Source organism: Oryzias melastigma, linkage group LG9, assembly GCF_002922805.2.
Source record: "Oryzias melastigma strain HK-1 linkage group LG9, ASM292280v2, whole genome shotgun sequence".
Lineage (NCBI taxonomy): Eukaryota > Metazoa > Chordata > Actinopteri > Beloniformes > Adrianichthyidae > Oryzias > Oryzias melastigma.
In genome coordinates, this window is record NC_050520.1 from 10741042 (window position 1) to 10758396 (window position 17355).

The following is a 17355-nucleotide window of genomic DNA, read 5'->3' on the forward strand; positions in this document are numbered from 1 at the left end:
ACAGACAGACAGACAGACAGACAGACAGACAGACAGACAGACAGACAGACAGACAGATAGAACTTTTCTAGTTTTCAATGTCATTTTATTGTTTTTTCACAAAATCTGACTCTACAAAAGAGATGTCATGACCCAGGACAAATCATTGAAATAAAGATCTCAAAAGCCTATCATGTTAGAAATAAAGTCAGAAGCACAAACTGATGATGCAGTCTAGATGCATGCAGTAAGAAGGGCACATGGATATGTTACATTCAGCAAGCTGGATACACTGAGGTATGATGGAGCACATTTTCATCATTGCTTTGCAGAATCAGGGTCATGAACTTAGGCTCAGTGGTAACATGTTACAGTGTCAAGGTGATTGGTATTGCTGGCTAGTGACCTGCGGATGAAACTGTGGCCTACTGCAATAGTTAAACTTGCAATATAGTTTAATTAGGTCAGATGCAGGGAACATTCTCTGTTATCATTGATAGAACATCCGTTCTGAGGAAAGAATATGCTCTTTATTTTATCCTAGATATTAAAGGAAAAACACTGTCAAAGCCTACGAGAAAACAGAGTTGTTATGGGGGTTTCAATCAGTGCTTAAATTTATGCATACTATGCTGAAGATACAAGTGCTTTAGAATAGGAAGAAACACATATTCAGCCTTGGTGTCTAATGGATTTTACTTGTACTACTCACATATGTAATATTTTGAAGCTGCTCACTAAAGGAAAATATGCTGATAACGTGTGTGTGTGTACAGGAGGTTAAAGTGTGCATTATAGATCCAAATATTTTGAAAGTGAACTTTCATTCTAGAGCAATGTTACATTTTTATAAACAGTCAAATCTTAAGAAGGAATTTTGTAATAAGTGCATATGTTAATAAATGAAATAAATATCTGAAGAAACTATTGAGTTGTTGTGGACTGAACACAAAAATATTCAGTAAATTTTTGGCACCAGTTTTTAACGTTCCCCAATACTCAATGTTAGAATTCTAGTATTCCAATTTGAATACATGTCTAACTTATTTAACTGAGAGATTTATAGTAGAAAGGCAGCACAATGCATTTTTAAGAACATCTTATGCACTAATGCTAGCTCTTTCTCTAACTGGTTAATCTGGTTGTGAGTTGTCAGATACAAAAAAAAAAAATGATCAGAGCATCTTTTGATGTTGACGTTGACCCAGGGCAGCACTTTGAGGTTTTACTCATAAATATATTTATTTCTGGCTATAAAGTATCTATGCTTAAACCATAAACTATTGTTGTTCGCATTAGTAGCTGCTGCTAACAGCTAAATAAGACAACAAAATCAATATATGGGGGATATATAACAAAAAGAAGACAAGTTGATTTGTTTGGTGCATTGATCAACAAAATAAATTAAGGTAAAGTAAAATAAAATAAAATAGAGTAAAGTAAAATAAAGTAAAACAGAGTAAAACAAAAGTAAATCAAAGTAAAGTAAAAATAAAGTAAAGTAAAAAATAAAGTAGAGTAAAATGAAATAAAGTAAAGCAAAATAAAACCCTACAATTTTTTGATTTTTTTGTTTAAACTTGGGTGACCTTCCTATTTTTACAAGACAAAAGTGATCCTTTAACAGGGATCGACTGCATTTCATAATCAAACGACACAAATGAAAAACACAATGCATTTTTAAAATGATTCATCAAAATTCTAACCACAAAAACAGCATTACAAATATTGTGATAAATGTTGGAGTTAGATGTGACAACTCAAAAAACTGTGTTTACAGTGACAAAACTAGGGTTTTTTAACGTGTTAAACCAGCAAAAATCAGACAGTTTACTGTGACATAAACTGTTTTTAAGTACAGTAATACATTCAGAGCTGTTTGGGGGGGTGGAAAAAAAACACATAACTGGCATTATTTCCATCAATGTCACCACTGGAAGACTTTGAAAAGATTTGAAAATTTCAAGACTCACCCGATCTGTGTCACAGAAAATGTTTGTAAATTATAACCTGCTGATTGAGTGTATTTATATTCAAATCAAACTCATTTTTTAATATTTGGAGGGCATTTCTTTATACCCAGATATCTAAAAAAATCCAAAAGGTTGATAGTAAAAAGCTTTTTGATGCAGAGGGATCTTTGCTTGTGCTATACTATGATGTCATCCAGTTTTGGGTGTGAAGTTCAGCATCAGTAGTTGGGGGTCTGTGGAGGTGGGTTCCTGTGCTCTGGGAGTTTGGGTACCTTTCTTTTAATGCTAGCCTGCTTGCTTTCCTCCATCCACCCTGCGTCTTGTCCGTTCTTCCCATTTGCTTTCTCCTTATTCTGCCGACACAGCTGGAGCGCCCGGGATATAAAAGCGTCCAGGTCAAGCAGTCGCTCCTTATGCTTAACAGGCACAGGATCCAAGGAGTCTGTCTTTACGGGCGGAGCTAAGGAGGAGGTGGAGGAAAGGGGTTGGGATTCCTTGTGTTGTGAAAGGAAAGTGTTGGAAGGTAAAAGTCGTTGAGTTAAGTCTGGAGAGAGAAGAGCTGTTGGTGATGATGGGAAAAGGGAGGGAATGTTATTGTAAGAGGATGCTAGGGATGGAAAGGGGCTGAGTTGTTCATCTTCAGCTGATGAATGCTCCACAACCTCTGTGTACTGGAAGACGGGTGTTGGCAGGTCGGTGGGAGAGATCGGGAGCGGTGGAGAGGAGGTGTAGCAGGAGGGCTGCTCCGATGAAGGACTGGGACTAGGAGAGTGCAGACGACACTGCGTGCTCTCCACCCAGCGAGAAATTTCTTGAAACAGATTCCCGCTCTCCTCCTCTTCATCTTTCCTCACTTCCTTATCCTTCATTCCCCCCAGGTCCTCCATGCTGCCACCAATGGGCTCAGCAGGCATCGACAGGTTGCTCTTATTGCACTTCCAGTGAGACAGATCCAGAATCAGCTTAGGCTCTGAGTAGTGTTGAGGCTTTCCTTCCCGCCAGGCAATTTTATCAAGGTATGAAGGAGATCCCACTTTGTAGTCACACGAGCGGCCGCAGTCCAACTCCCCCAAACCGACGCCACAAACTCTTTCCAGAGAGGAGTGAGAGTTCTCCAGGAAGCGCTCGGCTGAGCTGCTGTGAGAGTATTTGCGTGGGTCAACCTGTATAAGGAAAGGCAACAAATTAGGAGAATTAGGAGAACACTGGAGCTTTACTTTTAGTAATTGTTAACACGATCAACGTAATTCCAGTAGATTCTGAAGGAGAAAAGCGGAATTACGTTGATCGTGTTAATGGTTAAAAAGTTACAGTATGTTAAAGATTTTGTGTTTAAGAGTCATCGATAACGCCTCAGGTGTTAAAGGGTTAACAGGAGGTCACTTGCTATTTGAACCGTTTCATGTATTTGAATTCAATGTATTTGAATAAACAAAACACAAACATTAAGAGAAAATAGTCTTTTTCCAAAATATGGAAAAAGTGTATAACTTTAGACAGTAATTTACATGACTTCCTTTCAAAATAAAACACCCTGCACCACAGAGGATCATCTCAAAGCAGCAAATGTACACTCTAACGTCAGAAGTAATTAAAAAAAAAACTTTTTATTTTACTGTGTTTGTGGTGCATCTAAGCCAGGAATTTGTAAATTTGACAAAACTGTATCAGGTGACATCTATTGTAATTTTTGACCCGTAAGGTGCATCTAAAATCCTTGAATTTGTACAAAAAAAGAAAATCTTCCTCAATTAGCTCCTTAATTCTGATTTTGCGTACATGTTTTAGTTCAACTTGTGCAGTCTTGTCTTTCAACTATTTGTGAATGACCTGAATAAAGTTTAAGTTTGTTTAATTTACTTTTTTAATTTTATTTCACCACTCACTTACTTTAACTTTACAGCTACTTTTTAAAATTAAAAACTTTTATTATTTTTGGTCGACCAGAGAGCCATAATGGAGGCATCCGAGAGCCACATGTGCCTCTGGAGCAGCTGGTTTCAGACCTCTGCTCTGAGTCTTATTGAGTTCCATTTAAATTGATTTTTTTCTGTTTTCATGTTAAATATTAGTTATTTTTGTGATGCATGTTGTTGCAGCCTTCATGCTTGTGTTTGCTCTCAAACACTGCATCTAAGCTCTTGCCAATTTAGAGCCTCTTTCTGACATGGTACAGGTCTCCAGTAGGTCAAAAATGGGGATTCTTCACTTTTCCTTTTTAATTTACAGTAAAAAAAATAATGATCTTGCCCTGCCTTGATGAAATAAAATATTGACTGTGTCTATGTTTTATCAACAATATAAATGATCATTTCAGCAAACGAATGCTTCTTTCAAAAGCTTCACAATAGCTGCTTTGTTCTTGTCATATGACTGAACTTGAAATTGGGTACAAATCAATAAAGTGAAAGAAGTTGACAACCTGAGCCTCCTCTGTCAGTGAGCTGAAACTGGCCCGCGGATCTCGGCGCACCTCTTCATTCTCTGAATTGTCTCCCAGATCAGATAGAATTTGACCGGCGGGGATGCAGCGACACCTGTCAGCTGACTGTTGCCAGAACAGGTCAGCTGATAAGCTGTTGTCATACCTGCAGATGGGACAAATGTTGACATATATATAAATTTGATCAATTTGTGTAAACAATTTTTATTTATAATGTAATTCAAATATTAATTAAATCTTAGTGTGCAGTAAATGTATTTTAGAGCTTTTCTGATGAATTCCAATCACAATGAAAGTCTACTTATAGCTATTTAACACAACTTTATGAACCTAATAAGAGGAAAATGTATGTTAAAATAATCATTTATGGTATTCTTATGTATTTATTTAGCAACTAAAGGGTATAAAGAGAAGAGAATCCTCACCGATCCCAGTGGATGCTGGAGGTGTGACTGTTGCTGGCGCTCAGGCTCTGCTGAGTGATGAGGCTGTCCAGCTCATCCTCGATGTGGAAGGGATTCGATGAAACGGGTTCGTCCTCGGGACAGGAGTACTGCTGAAGGAAAGGGTGGGACAGCGCCGCTTCAGCTGTCAGACGATCCATTGGGTTAAAGGTCAAGATGCGCTCAAGGAAATCCACAGCTGGGAGGGGGTAAAAAAAAAAGGAAATTTACTTTGAATAAGTAAAGCTTGGAGCATTTCAACATGTCTATCTTGTCTCTTCATCTGACACAAGTCAGGATGTTGGAGTTTCTTTTTCTTAGACACTTCCACTGCTTTCCTCTGACAGCTCACAGCTTCGCTTCCCCCCATCAAGCACCCCTTAATTCCCTAGGCTCACCCTGAGCGTCCACTTCAGGCAGCAATACAGAGACGGGAGTCTTGACTCTCCATCCATGACTGACGTATGAAGGCATGACCTGGGAGGCAGGGTGGTTTTAGATATTTTTACTCTATTTAATTCACTTAACATGATTCTACGTAATTTTATTTTGCAATTGTTCAATTCCAAGTGTCCTCTGGCGTCACCTGTAGCAGATCTTGTCTGTCCTCCTCCCTCTGCACGGGCACTGTGTTGAGGATCAGCTGCATCTGCTCCAGCTCGTGAGCTCCTGTGAGAGGCAGTCAGGCACAAGCAGAGGGGGAACAGAGGATCAAATACAAGTAAATGCAAGATCCTAACTGATAAATAACACTTTTAGGGTTTAATCAATTAGAACCAGAACATAAACAGCAACAATTAGGTTGTAGTTTCATGATGTTAGACTGCATTAACAACCATTTATGTCCTAAAACTAGAAATAAAGAACATTTTATGCCTGTAAACCTTTGAAAAAAGTATTTTACTTTACTGAGCAATTTTGCAGCTAACAGCAAGGAAGTTCCTGATGTGACAGTGAATTTGCATTTCCCAAACAGCAGGTGGTGCTACACCAACACTTAGAAAACCAAACTCCAGAGATGCACGTCATATTTGGCTGACAACAAATCCTCTTCTTCCTGGTAAACCAAAATAAAGTGCATCCAGCACCTACTGTTGGATCAAACCCCACAGAGTGTGGCTCCTAATGTGTGAACGTCCCGTTTGGTGGAACGATGGGGGGCGGATAACACCTCTGAGTTCCTGAAATGATTCCTGTGGTGTAGAGGGCTACTGGAGGTCAAAAACAGTCTGTTAGTTGGAACCACATGTGAATCAAACAGCCACAATGGGTCTATGGTTGTTGTTATTCTGGTCAGGAAAAGGAGTTTCCTTTAGAACTGTAAATATCTCTCCTTCAGTTTCTGCAATCCAGACGGCTTATATTCACTGCCTTTTAAAAGGTAAATATTAGCTAAAGCACAAGTGCTCCGCCAACCAATGTAATTATTCCTTCATAAAGAAATGCTTTCATATTCTAGGGGTTTGTTTATCAGGGGCATTTCAATGACAGTTATTTCCCGGAGGCTGTGTGACAGACTGTAAATCTACCTGCAAACAGCGTGCGTCCAGTGAGCATCTCCGCCAGAATGCAGCCGGCGGCCCACATGTCTATGGCCTTCGTGTAGTTGTTGGGGGACAGGAGGAGGCGGGGAGAGCAATACCATTTAGTGACCAAACCCTCAGACAGATAGCCCTGCAGGACAGAGGGATAAATATAGAGGAGAGAAGCGAGGAGCATCTCAGTTGATGGATAGATACGTATTACACCACAGCTGCACCTACTCTATCTTTTTATTTTTATTTTCTACAAAAAACAGACTTCAGGCATTTCTGGAATTGGTTTAGGCAGATGATGTTGAAGTTAATAATAAAGTCAAACTCAAATTTTACTTCTGAGAATATTAACAAGATAAAATGATTGTGAACAAAAAAAAGGAAAAACTAGAGGATCAGCTCACATTGGAAGACACCATAAGAGCTTTAATAATTTGATCAGCAGATTCACTCTGTCTTAGAAGGCAAGAAATTATGGCTTTTGCTTGTAACCATCCAACTTTTAGAGATAATTGTATATGAATAGAATACAAAATTTGGTGGCAGAAAGTTGGAATTAAATTTTAATCTTTTGTTGTTTAAAAAATGTGGCATAATGGAAAAAAAATCTCAATTTCATTGCTGTTATTGTTGAGTCCCACTAGGATCATCTTCTGATGTATTGAAAAAGTCTTCACAGTGGTCTTTTAGTTATAGTTGTGCCATTTTTAGACAAAAATCATTTTTAAAAAATGTCATTTTCTATGACATAGTTTCTGCAGAGCAGCAGGAGTTCACTGTGTGTATGCTTTACACTAAAGTGATTCTCCCGCTCCTTTCTGTACATTTTTCAATCACACTTTGATTGATTTCAGAGATCTTGGTGTCAAAAGGTTCCAGACATTACTGCTTTTACTTTTGGCATTGATATATATTACAGTTTTAAAGATTTTATGCAATTGAAGTGATTTTTTTCAGCCTAATTGAAAATGAATGGGAAATGATTTAAAATCTTCAAAAACTTTATGCACTTTTGAAGTTTAAGCAGTTTTATCATCAAAACAACCAGCAAATTCGGGACATTCCTGCTTGTACCTTTAGTAACCATATATTTAGCATTTTTTTAAATTTTGTGCAATTTATGCAACTTTTTTTTAGCCCCATAGAAACCAGGAATTCTTTAAATACTTTGTGCACTTTGAAACCTAAGCATACTGGTATAAAAAGGTTCAGCACATGCAGGACATTCCTGCTTGTGCTTTTGGTATCTATTTTTTTTACAAATTTTATTTTATTTTTTTCACAATTTATGCGATTTTTCAGCTCAATAGGAATACACTTTGAAACCTGTGGAATATTGGTATCTATCAAAACATTAAGCACATCTAGGACATTTATGCTTGTACTTCTGGTATTCACAATTTTTATGGTTTTTTTTATTTATTTTCTGAAATTTTTGAGGTTTTACAAGAAATTTTTCAAACTCTTTGTGCAGCTTTGAAACTTATGGAATATTGGTATCAAAACATTCAGCACGCTATGGACATTCCTGCTTGTGCTTTTGGTATTCTTCCCTTTTATGGGTTTTAAAATTATACATAATTTATGTGATTTTACAAGAAATGTTTCAAATTCTCTCTGCACTTTGCAAAAGCTTTAGCTCTATAGCATTAGCATTTTCAGTGAATTCGTTTTATTTGTTAATTTCTTTGGCATATTCAGTGAAAAACATTAGGATTATCTATGATAATGTAATTTTTCTAGTTAGAAATTTGGAGTTGTGGGTGTGGCTTTTTGAGGCTAAGTAAGCCCGCCCCCTTCCCATCATGCATTTGTTTACGTGCTCTCCTGCTTGCTTATTAATCTTCACAACCCCAACCTATTACCATTGCAGCAAAAATGGTTGAGGAAAACTAAGAGGTACGTGGATCTAGTAGTCTAGATCAGAATGGAGCGGAAAATGGAGCAAGTGGCTTGTTGTAGTAACTGCATTTGCTTCTGATTAATTACAATTTGAATTAAAAACATGCTATTTTAAGCCAAATTTTCTTTACATAAGTCCTCCATTATGAGTAAAATGCCATAAAAACATGTTAAAAACACAATTTTCTATTAGAGTGGATCTTTAAATATTTCTGCTGAAGCTGCACTTTTGTATTCCAACACTAGCTCTTTCAGTTGTCTTCACTTCTAATTATTGTTTCTAGGTTGTGACATACGGACGACGTGGCATTTACCCCGACACAAATGAGTCATCACTCTCCAAATAAATGTCAGAAACCACCGTGAGCTTTTCTCACCAGCTTGATTGATTTTACAGTAAGTCTTCTGTAACAGCAGCTTCACATTACACCAAGAAGATTGCAGCTCCTTCATTTAAATGTGTCCTAAGGTGGATGTAAATCTTAGTGAAAAGATAAAATGCCCTCTTTGTGTTGCTGGACAGAAAGGGACTTAAAGTTTGTTCATAGTCAGCAGGTTGTGGAGGGTTATTAAAGCACTTAAGGTCATCCACAACATTCCTGATATGTTGCTCAGCAAAGCTGACTTAAATCCACTTTCTGCTTTAGTTTAGGCCAAGTTTTTTAGTAGCCCTGCTACCAAAAAAAACCCCTCCTCTTTGTAACTTTCTTCCCTTTTAACTTCTTTTAGCATCTTCGTTTGCTGCACCACCTTTGATGTATTCTTTGCCTGTGCATCTTCACATCACTACTTTCATATCCACCTTTATTCTCCACCTCCTTTTGTGTGTCCCCCTCTTCTGTCTCCATTCTCACTCCCTGCTCCTGTCTGTGCTTCAGCAGATAACACAACAGAAACCGACACTGAGTGCTTCATCACTGTCTGCTGAACACATAATCTCGCTAACTGCCTCCGACTTTTTTGCTGAGTAGCCTCTATCCAAGCTCCTCCTGTTGCTTCCCGGCAGGCTGTTGAAGTACACGCTTTAGGATGTGATGTCATGTGACCATTAAGGAGGATCACAAAAACCCCTCTCATTTACCTGATCTTTCTTCTTTTTTCCACTTTTGCTTTATGACCAGCAGCTTCATTCACCTGACTTCTCCTTCCTTCGTTCCTTCGTTCTTTCCATCCTCCCTGCAGGTCATTAATAATTTCTGAGCATCTCCGTAGCGGCCTCATCAGATGACATTCACACACGAGGACAAGCTTGAGTTCTTTTGGAGTGAAAAGATTACAATCTAAGTTTATCTTTGATTATTTGTGTTTTTTTTTCTTCTCTCTGCTGTCAACTTTATAACTGAGCAAATGTTTGTCTGCCATATGGGCCAGTCACTGAAAAACTACAAATGGAAACATTAACAACTTTTACAGCCCCACTCCGATCATCTTTTGATCTATTTTAAACGTTTTCCCATCAGTTTAACCCTTTAACACAAAATCTTTTACAATGTGTAACTTTTCAACCGTTGATCCAGTAGATTGTGAAGGAGAAAAGCGGCTAAAGAACATAAATACTTGATTATCAGATATTTTCCTCTGAGTTGTGGACAGAGTAAGCCTTTCCACACCTCCCGTCGTCCGTCTCTTTACGTGCTCTCCGGCTAGCTTAAAGCCTAACACTCCAGCCTCAAGGTACATTCACACCAAACGCAATTCAAGCAGCTGAGGCGTTTCAGTATTAAGTCAACGGTACAGACGCGAATTGAGGTGATCTAAAGTTGCGATTTGAGCAACGCGCTACAGTGATCTGGCAGCAGCTGGATTTGAGCGGCACGGCCAAAATTTACATATCTGACAGACCTCAGCTCTTTGGGAACGTGACGTTTTCAGTGACTCGATCAGCAGGTAGAATACTAATCCAATACAAGCGTTTTTGTCCTGAACTCTCATCTTTTTCCTTAACTTGCTGGAGCTGTGGGGCTGCAGAGCTCATCCGGCTACTTTGGGGCAAAGGCTGGATACAGCTCGATATCGCTGGATATGCTGGCAGATAGAGAGCCGCTAAAGGGTGCGGAGGCTACCGACTCGGGCCTCATTGAGACATTTAAAAAAAAAAAGGAAAAAGAAAGAAAAAAGGTCCCCAAATTTTTATTTTTTCCCCCTTAAATTAATACTAGACAGTGTAGCTTCAAGCTCAGCCACAGAGACACAGAAACACAGCGGAAGCGGCTGTCATACAGACACAACCCCCAGAGTGAGATAGAAGATTTTTTTTAAATAATCACATAAACTCAAACATGGAGACGTGATTACCAATGTTTTTGTAGAACTTTTCACAATAAATAAACTTGATTTCTCAAAATCTACACATTCTAATAGAAATATTCACAGTCACAGTTCCTTAAAGCAATCACCCTAAAAACACTAGCTGGTTGCTTCTCCAAAGAACGTGTTCAAAACATTTTCTTATCAGAGTAAGTCTTTAAATATATATCTTAATAGCTCAAGTTGTGAAATGTCATCATGTTAGAGGTCAGTTCTTCCTTCACAACAATAAATAAATAAAGAATTCAAAATAAGGCGTTGTGTTCTCAGATTAGGTAGAAATGCTTTCTCTTTCACTGTAAGCACCTGCTGTGGTGTCAAGGCTGAATCACAAATAGCCCAGCACAAACTCCGTCACATATGGTCATAGGGGAGAAGCAGCTGAGACTAAAATCTAACACTTTTATGGAAACAAAATATTGCTCAGCTGGTGAAAAGATTTACCAGCCAAAATGAAAATATCTGGTTCTTAAACTGGCAGAAGATGTTATCTGTGTTTCCTCCCTGCACACTCTTTGCTGCACTTTTGCACAGCTCCAACAGACCAATCCTCAGATTTTCTTTCCTTCTTTGATGATTGTTTTCATCCTCACTTCTTTCCTCATTTCCTCCCTTTGCACTTTTGCTTCTTTTCTAACTGTTTTCACCTCTCTTTTCATGAGCTCTCCTCGAGTCACCTTTGTTCCTCATCCAATCTTTTCATGCCCTCATCTTAGACCCCTCCGTCCATGATCCTGCTCACAATCAGAATGCACCCCTGTGTCTGCACCCAGCTGATCCAGAGTCCTGTGTTCTGGTCTCACAAAGACTGCCTTTCACAAGGGCTCCCCTTCACATGCAAAGAACACACAAAGTCTCAAACACGCACAGCTCTGCTAATGTTACACGACTGCTGTGGGACCTTTGCACAAAATAACACTGAATAATGAGGCAGTAATATATCACTTTAATCTGTTAAAGACCCTAATCTCCAAATGATGAGCTAATCACAGTGTTTGATGGGAGAAAAACCTGATATGAAAATTTTCCTTGCAGAGTCTTTGATGAAAAAGAAGCCCCTTGTGAAAGACACAGGTCAGCAACATTACGGGGGTGCACAGTAAAATAAATGATCAATATGATAGTATAACCCATGATCCATCTTTATCTCTGCAAAGATAAAACTTCAAAAATGATTTTCCACTTCTAGATTTGTGTCCAGTTTGTGTGAAATTCTTTTAAAACACAATCAGACAAGTACTGCCTGAAACTCCCGCTGGGACATCACACATAAGACAAACCTGACAGACAGATTATTCTGCTTTTACAGCCATAAAAATGACACACTATACGTGTTCCCCACTGGTTATCAAGAGGAGACCTGCAGCATGATGGGATATCCAGTGCTGCACATGGAGATTGGCACAGATGATGGTTTACAGATCATTTATACAAGTCTTAAAATAGATTTTTCATCTTACAGAATTACTGTTCCAGACAGCAGAGGAAATAGGGGAAGAAAAATCAGTTTTAGTTCATTTTAGTTGTGTCTTATTGTAAAATTTGAAGTTTGGTTCAAAGCTTTAAGTCTGAATCATTCTTTAGACAACTCATCTTTAAAACTGCATTACCCCCTTTACGACCACTAGGACCACAAACAACATCCTATAGTGTTTTCCTATAGTTTTCCTGAGTTAAAAGGAGCTAAATCGACTTTTGTTTTAAGGTCAAGTCAAGATATACCAAAAGCACAAGAATCAGATCAATGCCAAGCTTTAAAACTGAGCAAATATTGGATTTGAGAGTAAATAACAGCAAAGTGCTGTCACTTAAAGTCACATTGAAAAATGAAAACCCATTTTCAACACTTCTTCTTTAAACTGTATTTTTATTTGAAAATCCCTCCCACAGGTTTTTTATTTATGATAATGTTGTTTTTAGCATAATAAAAAAGCGTGTAATTTTTTAATGCATATTTCCTGCAGAGCGGCAGGAGCTCATTAGTAATACGCCTCTGAGTTGTGGGCGAGACTATTGGCGAGCAAGTTAGCTCCACTTATTTCCCATCAGCCCCTTGTTTACACTCTCTCCCACTAGCTTATAGCATCTCACAAGCTCGAGCTAACATTAGTGTAAAGCAGAGGTTCCCAAAGGTTTTCTTGTAAGGGCCACGTAGCAGTTTTCTTCTCTGATTCAGGAACGGGCTCAGTTTGTAGGCTAACAAAAATAGGGTAAAAACTGCAGGATGCGTCCAAAACATTTTAGAGAACGCCACACATAACCGGAGAGGAGTACAGACTGCAGAAGAGTGGAGTAAAAAGTCACACAAGATGATCGCATGGTCAGAATGAAAAAAAAAAGAAGAAAAAAAAATCATGCATCTCTGATCGTTTTTAGGGGGCCGGGCCAAATGTGGAGGAGGGCTGGATCTGGCCCACGGGCCGTAGTTTGCAGATAAGGGAGACGAGGCAGTTTCTGCGTCACAAACCCAAACGTTTTCAAACCAAACATTTTCATCTGGTTCCAACATGATTTAAAAAAATAAATCTCAGAAAAATAGTTTTAATCTGATAATTATTTTATATGTGCCCTCCATTGTGAAAAAAACTGATATAAGAACACGGTAAAAAAAAGATTTTTTCTGGAGTGGGTCTTTAACCATTAACCTTCATGCCTCATCCAAGAAACAGAGTTTAATTTAAAAACATCTAATAAAAACAAAAATATTTTAATTTATCTTAGAAATGTTATTCCAGCAAGGACATCTCAAGGTCAATCTCAACAAAAAAAATCTAGATTTTAAATTCTACAAGATTTTATTAGTGAGCTTTAATGCTACAAAAGACTTTTAAAATACGTTTATTTTACTTAAATCGCTCAACAAAATGCACACTAAAATGTAAGTCATCGTTCACCTTCCAAACAACCAACATACAGATGATAAAATCAGGACGGGGGTCAAATCCTTTATGACCTTCACCATGTCAAAGGGACTTATTAGTATAGAGTTAAATGTTTTCCATTTTTGTCTTGTTGTATAGAAACATCTCAAGACAATACATTAAGGATACTTTATTTTATTTATTCTTAAGTACTTGGACTGATTATGTGGTAGTATTGATAATTAGAGCAATTTTTGATATTTTGCAAAAATGAAATATTGATTTACAAGATAAGTTAAAGTAACATGGAAAATGATAATCAAATCTTAATACTAGTGGGTAAAACTCATGCTTACATATATGTTTAGACTTTGGTGCAGGCTCACCTTATGGGAGTAATGAGGATCAACTATTCTGGCTAATCCGAAATCTCCAATCTTGAGGAGCAGTTGGTCGGTGTTGATGAAAATGTTTGCAGGTTTCAGGTCTCGGTGCAGGACGTTGGCAGAGTGGATGAACTTCAGCCCCCTCAACAGCTGGTAAAACAGCAGAGTGGCGTGACCTGTTCAAGAGCAAAATGTCAGACTGATTAACTTCTCCTTTAAATGAGCCCATAACTTCAAAGGAGTCAGTTCCCTGTTGAATAATTCTTAAAATTAAGAGCTTTTATGTTAAAACATTTCACATGAAGACAAAAATGTTTCTTTTCCCAGACCGATAATTAAAATATGACCTCTTTTTTCAGTATGAGAACATTTCTAACACCTTTTTTTATGAATCTTCTGGATAATTTGTTAAATATTAAATATTAATATCTAAGTTCCAAAGTTCCTACCTGTGGGTAGAGGTCCAAGCTCCAGCAGCCGAGCCAGATCCGTCTCCATGCACTCCTGGACGATGTAGAGGGCACCGATTTGGGTTGGGTCCAGAGGCAGTGGCCGTCCATATGGCGCCACAACCTCGTGGACCCGCACAATGTTTTCGTGGCGCAGTCTCTGGGTGATTTTTGCCTCCCGCAGGGCGTGCTTAACTGTCACTGCATCTCGCATCACCAATTTCTTTATTGCTACCCGCTGTCCAGTACGCTGGTCCGTGGCTGACAGGACCAGACCCGTAACTCCTGTGCCAAGAGGCCGCGGGTCAGCAAAGTGACCGCCGAGCTCAAAGCCAATGAGAAAGAGAGGTGTGTCTTGGCTGGCCATCATGGAAATAATAATAATTTCAGTAAATGACTGTGATTCGACTGTGTTTTTGTCACATCTTGCAGGAGTTTTCTTTAGTGAGCGGCTGCAGGTTTTCTCTTTATTTTCATGGATCCACTAAGATTCTACAGAAGTGTTAAGAATGGCAGAAAAAGCCTGGAAGTTCCTCTAAAATGTAAATATTGTTTTTTTTTAATTCATTCAGGTATCAAACTGAGTTTTTTATGCTTCATCAATTAAACATAACTTGTTATGTTAAACATGACCTAGCAAGGCAACGTGATTGAAATAAACTTGTTGACATCTTTCCTGCTTTTATCCCCATCTATTTCTGCACCGGTTTCATATGCAAAGATTTGGAAAAATCAGTGAGACTTATTAATACAAGGCAGGGAATGGGTATCCATAGAAACAACCCTCTGTGAGGCGGATTCTGCTCTTACAAGTGTTGACATATCATGGGACAGCAGCTCTCACCCCCTCCCCACCTTTTTTTTCCCCTTTTTTTTGTTGCACTTGTCTTTTTTGTTACCAATCTGTTATTTTTAAAGAGCAGGCAAAAGGAGGCGGGGTCATGGGGTTGGGAAATCAAGGAGTCTCTGTCGGCTCCTCCTCCTCTTCCATGATACCAGAGTGACAGTCGAGGAAGTTCACTCGGAGCAGCAGTCAGGTGGAGGAGAAATCCTGGAGCATGGCTGTGTGTCCATTTGTGCGTCGATAATCCCGGGTTAATCTGCTTCTTCCTGCCGCCTTCTCCTGAGCGCGGAGGTGTTCCGGCGTCAGAGCAGTATTAGCTGCATCACTCAGCACATCTGCTGCAGCTGCTGCTGCTTCTGGAAAAAAAAAGAGGGTAAACAGGGTGAAAGCCAGGAGATGAAAGTTACACAGAAACGGGGTATGTTGCAGAAGAGTCGCCCTTACATAACGGTGAACAGTGCAGAAACCTAATCTACACAAGGAACTCTGTGTGCCGGGGAGAGGGATAATCATGTCAACTCAATGATGCTGAAATACCTACTGTATGCAGCTGCTGGCTTTTCACCACAAAATGAAAAATGTTTTGAAAGTATAAAAAAAAAAAGAAAAATAAAATGTTTTTTACTGCTTTTATCTCCAATGCTGAAGCTTTAGGTTTGCAACTGAGAAAAACTGGATTTGCGTACGATCTGTGATGAGTGATAAAAGCTTGCACTCAGGTTGTAGGACGCCTGTCAGAGGAGACAACAGAGTCCGGGGAAATGGAGCATCGACAGTGGTGCTGGGTGGGAGGTGTAGCATGGGGAAACTTTATAAATAATGCATAACCCATTGCTGCTGGTGCTCTTTTTCTCCTTCTGTCTCTCATTGAACGTGTATTAAAGATCCGCTCCAAGGAAAATTGTGTTTTTTTGGATTTTAACATCATGATGGAGGACATATATAAAGAAAATTAAGATTAAAATGGCATTTCTTGTGTAAAATGTTGTGAATCTGCTCAGTGGCCTTATGGTAGAGTGTCTGTCCTGACACTAGAAGGTCGTAAGTTCAAATCTCTAAAAATGAGACACAAGGCATTGAAAGGTTGGATTGTGAGGGGTTAAACCACCAAAGGGTTCTTGAGCGCAGCTGTGTCTGCAGCTCACCACTCCCCCAGGAGATGGGTCAAATGCGAACAACAAATTTCACACCTGGTGTGTGACAACAACAAAAAAAAATAAGTTTTTAAAAGCTTGTAGTGGTGATGTTGGTGCTACAGTTGGTGGGCTACAAGCTCCATTTTTACTCTATTGCGATTGCGAAATAGATCCATTAACGTCTTCGTTTTCCTCAACAAAGCTAGCATCTAGCTCAGACTTTGCTCACCAATTTCATCGCACTAATGTTAGGTTGTGGCTGTAAGCTAGAGGGAGAATAAACAGATGGGTGACAGGAAGAGGGGCAGAGTTGCTCCCAACGGTACCACCTATGAAATCACAGAAAAATCATAAACATAAAATAAAATGAAAAAAATAAATAAATATCTGGGAACACTTTTAAAATGGATCAAATTGACTTAAAAACCCTTCAGGTTTGTGTAAGAATAATTAATGACCATTAGAATAATGATAGACACCCAACGTTTTTCTAGAAGTAAATGAAACTTGGTAATCAAATGTAAAATTTTAAATAAAAGTATTTTGTTGTGTTTTTAGTTGAACTTTAGCATCTTCCACGCACACGGGCTTCTTGCAGCTGCCTTTGTGTCCACAGTGACGCCCCTCTCCCAGAACAAAAACACTCCAACTCAAGTGCATCATGACAGCAAAGAATAAATAAATAAATAAATAAAGCTCAATTCCACGCCAAAAAGTGCACCAGAAACCCTGTGGGCACCCACTCTGACCATAAACAGGTAAAAGAGAACACCGCAAAATGCGATCTGTTGGCGTAAGAAGTAAAAAGAAAGCAGAAAGATCAGCACTCACCCGCGCACACAGACGCAGCCACACTCCGCCGTCCAGAAACAAAAGATCCGGGAAACGGGAAGCGATCCTCGGCGGCAGAGAAAGTCGAGCAGCAACTCCCCGGAGATGGAGTGAGATTAGGATGATGGAGGGTGGAGGGTGATGATCCAAAAACCAGGGGATGATATGGAGCCGAGGGCGACTGTCCGCCCTCTGACAGAGCATCACAGGCAGGATCTGAGAGGAGGAGGAGGAGGAGGAGGAGGAGGAGAGGGGAGGGATCAGCT

The 17355-nt window shown here is 39.1% G+C and overlaps 1 protein-coding gene across 1 annotated transcript; it reads right to left on the bottom strand.

The window, feature by feature from the left end:
* Positions 1-63: 63 nt before the first annotated feature.
* Positions 64-17310, bottom strand: mapk4 (mitogen-activated protein kinase 4). Its single transcript, XM_024275200.2, has 9 exons — positions 17090-17310; positions 14279-15478; positions 13830-14005; positions 6368-6512; positions 5425-5507; positions 5237-5315; positions 4821-5037; positions 4375-4540; positions 64-3115 (listed from the first exon to the last, which is right to left on the bottom strand). The coding sequence occupies exons 2-9, from the start codon at positions 14646-14648 to the stop codon at positions 2171-2173; spliced, it is 2181 nt and encodes a 726-aa protein (XP_024130968.1). The 5' UTR covers positions 14649-15478; positions 17090-17310; the 3' UTR covers positions 64-2170.
* Positions 17311-17355: the final 45 nt, after the last annotated feature.